Genomic DNA, 5494 nt, shown 5'->3' with positions numbered 1-5494 from the left:
CTCACCTGGGGTATTTTTTCCATTGACTTTTAGAGTGGGAGGAGAGAGGGGAGAGAGACACACATCGATTGAACTACAACCTAGGTATGTGCCCTTAACCCTTGGTGGGAATCAAGCCTGCGGCCCTTCAGTGTGAGGACGGGCGCTTTACTCGCTGAGACACCCTGGCCAGGGCTCAATTGCTTCGTTTTAGGTATACATTTATTTCCCACCCAATCTTTTAATGAAGCCTATGCATTTCTTTCAGATGTCTGCTAAACTAGTCTTACATATAATCACTTCAGATGCATCTGGACTACAGACTCCCCAAGACTCCCAGATAAAGCCCAGTTCTCCACAAAGCCATTGCACCAGCACAGTAACAAGATATAAAACAGACCATTTTAAGAAATCAGTATGGCCCTAACCGGTTTGGCTCAGTGGATAGAGCGTCAGCCTGTGGACTGAAGGGTCCCAGGTTCGATTCCGGTCAAGGGCATGTACCTGGGTTGCGGGCACATCCCCAGTAGGGAATGTGCAGGAAGCAGCTGATCGATGTTTCTCATCCATTGATGTTTCTGACTCTCTGTCCCTCTCCCTTCCTCTCTGTAAAAAATCAATAAAATCTATTTTTTTAAAAAAGTCAGTACCGTCACCGTGTTCCTCCTGAGGTGGACGTCCAAAAATTGCTTCTGATACAGTCAGGCCCCACACAGAAATCTGTTTATACTTTGACAACCTTCCACAATTCGGAGACTTCGGTGATGCTCTGGCGGAAGGAAGCAGCTGGGAACACAGCACCTGCAGGTTCTGATTCAGCTTAAGTGATTGTTGGATTCCCACCTGGCGCTCAACACTGCCGCGCCCTGGGGAAGGAGGGAGGAAAACATTGGGCGCCTCCTTTCAAAAAGTATAGAATTGGATTCGTGAGGAAATTGGAAATTGCATACACATATATTCATCTTCCTCTCTGGGCTAAACGCATATATAAAAACATTTTAAAATGCAAGAAAAACCCATATAATTAGGGGATTTTGCAAATATTTTCTCAATCCTCACAACAGCCCTAGGAGAAAGAGTATAACTCCTCTTTACAGGTAAGAAAACGGGCTCATCCAAGTGAAATGACTTGGCCAAGATCACTCAGCTCAAAGGTGGGAGCCCTGCCATCAGTCAATTCTTTTCAAAGCCAAAGCACCTGCCACCTCAGCAGGAGTGCTGTCAATCACCAGAAGGGTGGGCTCAAAGGTGCTGATGGTGCTGGGAGGAGAGGTGACCATGACTCAGCTTCAAACTGTAGTCGGTAGCTATTGTCATGTTGGCCAGCCTCTGCGTTGGTGCTTCCTCCTCGCCCCAGTGGCAGAATGCCCTTCCAGGCTCTGCTCTTCAGACCCACCTTCTCCGGCCACAAGGCCACAGGTTGGGAATTTCCCCACTGCTGCAGGGATCATTTGTATCAGCTGCTACCTAATGTCTAAGGGCGCAAATGACTGTCATTAACTCAAGTTCCTGGGAGAGAGGGCCTCAGGAGGATAAAAGACAGGTGAGGCAGTGGGTGTGGCGGGTCAGTCTTTCCTTCCCTGGAGGTGGAGTAGCTGGAGTGTGGGCACAGAGTCTACCCTAAGGGCATGAGCTGAGGTGTGGAAGGGGTTCTAGACTGAGCTGATCTGGCATCAAAAGGTAAGTCAGCGGGGCTTCCTCTTAAGAACAAACTTTTCAGCCAGAAGACCTGCCTGGCTCCTCCGAGGCCGAGCCCACATGAGGTTTGCTCAGCCCTGTCATGGAGAGAGCACCGTCTGAAGCCAGGCGGACCTAGGTTCAGATTCCAGCCCCGTGGCCCTGGGGGAGCTGCAGGAGTTCTCCGCTCCTCACCACCCCCCGGGCCCCCCCGCCCTTTGTTTGATGGGGACCTTAGCACCGACCTGGCAGAGGTACTGTGGTTATCAAATCAAGTCCTGTGAGAGGACACCCCTCAGGGGCTGGCACTAAGTGGGTGGCTGCTATGATTTCTGTTAGCAATATCGAGCCTCAGGTGTCTGACAGGCGCACAGCTGAGCGAGTAGCCTGGGCCCGAGCCCCAGCTTTGTCCGTGTCGCCTTCCCGTTCTTTAGGAGGTAAGTGCCCCGGGAGGAAAGCTGGGCAGGTGTCAGCGATGCCCAACAGACCTGTGAGAGGTGGGCTCTGTGCCAGTGGCCCCTGTTTGAGGGGAAGCAACACCATTCAGGGCCCAGCTGTGCAACCCGGGGAGAGTCGGTTCACCTCTCTGGGCCTCCATTGCCATATTGCAAGATGGGGGAAGAAAGCCTGTCCTACCTCAGGGGCGAGAGGACCTCCTCTCTCCCCCAGGGCAGGTATTTGAGGAAGTCCCTGCCTCGGGGCAGGGCTGGGGGCTGGGGGCCGCTGCAGGAAGGACCCCCGAGGCAGGGAAAGCCCTCTGCAAACCTTGCCAGGCTGGAACTGGCAGATTTCCTCTCACCCTGATGCCTGTGTTGCTGGTGCTTGTGTTTTAGACTCACAGGTGAACTGAATCTAAATCCCTCGAATCCTCTGAGCACAGGCCATGGCTCAGAAGAGCCTCCTGGGCAACGGCGTGAGCTTCCCCTACAAGGACCTGGTGTCCGAGGTGGCCAGACGCAGGTTCACCATGACCACCAGGTACGCAGAGCTTGGGGGTCAGTGGGGTGGGGAGGGGAGACGCTGGCGAATGTCAGTGTATTCAAATGTGTTCGTCCATGGCAGGGAGGAGACAGATTTTGTGAATGAGAAACTGCTTTGTCACTCACTTGGGGGGGAACAGACCTTTCCCACGTGGCTCCTCCAGAGGTGATGGTAAGGGGGCTGGGATGGATTTCAGATCCGTGGCTCTTAATTTGGGGTGGTCACTTTGGTAAGTTATGAGGTCCCCTCTTAGTATACAAATGCGTGACTTTGCAAAGTTTGGGCACAGCAAACCCCTGAAGCTCGCCGTTATTCCGAAGGCTGTAAGCTCCTGTGGGGACACGGTCTCCTTCCCCGAGACCGGCCTGGTGCCCAGTACCATGCTCATGGTGCCCTTAGAAAGGAGACCCCTCACAGCTGTCTCGCCTGAAGGAGAGCGTGTGCCTGCCGCTGGAGGTAGGGTGGGCAGGTAAAACACTGGGTTCCTAATTACATTTGCATTTTAGACAAACAACAAAAAGTTTCTTTGGCCGAAGCACACCTGTGCAATATTTGTGATATGCTTCTAGTGAACAATCAGTGGTTTATTTGAATTGCCCGATGAACGGGGCCCTGTGTTTTCCTTGGCTAAATCTGGCGAGCCTGCAGGGGTCGCTGTGGGAGGGAGGCCCTCCTCTCTCGGGTCTGAAGACATCTGTGGATAAAAGTGCCTGCAGAACACGGGGACTCTCATTTCTACTAAAGCTGAGCTCTATGCAAACCCTGGTGCGGCCAGACGCCTCCCCTGCTGTGTGTGGGGAGGTTCGGTGGAGAAGCTGAATCTCCTGGTGGAGGGACAGGAGCTGGAGGGAGCCGGTAGGACTCTTCACTCCGCCGATGCCCACCTGTTTGTTACTCGTGTCGGTTATGTGGATTGATGAGTTATATTGTCTAGTCTTAAGGAATGTGGCCCTCGAGGTTCTGCGAAGAAGCCTGCACTGAAGCAATTCTAATACAGGAAATAGGAATAAAGAACAAACATTGGCAGGGCGGACCCTTCTGAGTTGTCAGGTTGGGTATCAGTTTAAAAATGATGACTTTATTAAACCTGATAAGTTAGCCAAAACTGTTTTTGAAATATTGATTTAAAATCTGGACCTCTATCCAATATTGTTCACAACGCTTGTTGACCTTAGAGATTATTGGAATATAAGGTAGTAGTGAATTAGGTGCAATTTCTTAGTTCACAGGGATGTGGAGTTTTGGAAACCTTTAGTGATTGGCGTATATGGCAACCACTGGTTTAGACCGTCTTGGGTTGGGGGCTGTGGCCACTGTGCTCTGACATCCACGCAAGAAGGAATAGACTCCCCTCCCCCACTCAATTCTGGGGCCTTTCCTAGCCCACACATGACCCTCTCCATCACCCCACCTCCCCTGAGCAACAGTGGGCTTCAGCTCTGAGAGATACGGCAGTGAACTTGGGGTCGGGAGGTCTGAGTCTGCATTCTGGTCCTGCCTTTTACGGGCCACAGGACAGGGGTCAATCGCTGCCTGTCTCAGCTTCCTGGGCTGAGAATCTGCATGTCCTTCGTATCTCGTTCATTTCTAGTCCCTGGAACAAAGCAGGCGGTCAGGGGACAGTTCAATCTGGGTCTCTGAGCTCTTGATGGGCTAGTCTAGTTCCTTGAAGGCAGGGTTTGCCCAGCCCTGGGTGGGATGGGGGTGGAGGTAAGTTAGGCAGAAAGGAGAAGGGAAGTGAGCCTAGAACTGAGCTGGCGGAGAAAAGCTGGGATGCCAATGAGACCCTGAGGTCGAGCCTGCCCTGGGCTGAAACTGGAGAGCTGGCTGGTAGGGGTGGACCCAGGGCCATGGGTTCCACGGGACCCGTGCAAACAGCTGAGTTCCCTCTGAGACGAGCTGACTCGCAGTTAAAGTCTACTAGCGTGCGGCTCGTCTTCACCAGGTGGCAGCTCTATGGGCATCGGTGGATGAGTCAGGAAGTGGCTATCTTTTGGGGCTGGGGACTAAGGGTTTTTTTTTTTTCTTCTCTTAAAAAATCCTGTCTTTGTTTAAAATACCATTCATGATGCCTTTCCTCCCAGAGAAGAGATGCTTACCAAGGAAGGTGAGGAAGCCCTGATGAGCAAGCCAAAGGGTTTGGATCAAGTCCCTTTCCCTGACATGGCCGACCCCCCATTCCCCCGAGCCCCACCTCCCTCTCCAGCTGAGGACCCCGAAGTCTCCTAGGCATGCAATGCGTCAGTTGTTTTGAAATGGACTTGGACATAAAACCCAGAGGACGGTTTGGGGGAGGCCTGGGGTTGTCATGGAAGACTGTCTTGGAAGGTCTTTGTTCTCTTTCCTGTCGTCTTCTCCTCACCCACTGTTGCCCTTTGTTATCCTCACAAATGCTATAGCGTCATCTTTGGTTCTTCAAGCCACGTCTCTGATATGTGTATATATTTATCTTTAATTTCAGTCATGCTGTTTGAATTTAAAAAAACAATAAAAGAAAAGCAATCAGGCCTCAATGTTTGTTAGTAAATCTGGATGATGACAAGCCCAGGCCTCTGAGACTTTCCAGATCCGAGCTCCAGAGGACCCTGAGGTGTTTGGATTTTCGAAACTCAGCCTGAGACAGGGCAAGTTTATGGCCTGTGGCCTAAGGGAGCTGCATCGCATCTCCGGCGCTGGTGCGAGGCGGGTGGCATTTCACATGTATGGGCAATGGTTTTAAAGTTTGCACCTAGGAGATTTAAGTGAATTTCAAGCTCGGTAACAGAAGGATTGTACCTTGAATAGCAGCCCACAGCAGGGACCTCACTGGGGAGAAGTATATTACTCAGACTCCAAACTCCGGGCTCCCACTGATCCC

General features: G+C 51.8%; 1 protein-coding gene across 1 annotated transcript; it reads left to right on the top strand.

Moving 5' to 3' along the window:
• Positions 1-2293: 2293 nt before the first annotated feature.
• MYOCOS (myocilin opposite strand) lies at positions 2294-4866 on the top strand. Its single transcript, XM_036343902.1, has 2 exons — positions 2294-2634; positions 4722-4866. Exons 1-2 carry the CDS (start codon positions 2540-2542, stop codon positions 4864-4866), a joined length of 240 nt encoding a protein of 79 aa, XP_036199795.1. The 5' UTR covers positions 2294-2539.
• The last annotated feature ends 628 nt before the right edge of the window (positions 4867-5494 follow it).

This window comes from Myotis myotis, unplaced genomic scaffold (genome assembly GCF_014108235.1).
Source record: "Myotis myotis isolate mMyoMyo1 unplaced genomic scaffold, mMyoMyo1.p scaffold_m19_p_18, whole genome shotgun sequence".
Lineage (NCBI taxonomy): Eukaryota > Metazoa > Chordata > Mammalia > Chiroptera > Vespertilionidae > Myotis > Myotis myotis.
The sequence above is the reverse complement of the archived record's forward strand: the minus strand, read 5'-3'. Positions and strand labels throughout refer to the sequence as shown.

Excerpts from the sequence above, each read along its gene's own strand:
- MYOCOS (XM_036343902.1), top strand. The coding sequence starts at position 2,540 with ATGGCTCAGAAGAGCCTCCTGGGCAACGGCGTGAGCTTCCCCTACAAG. Across the intron at positions 2,635-4,721 it reads AGGTTCACCATGACCACCAG|AGAAGAGATGCTTACCAAGG; the intron begins GTACGCAGAGCT and ends CTTTCCTCCCAG.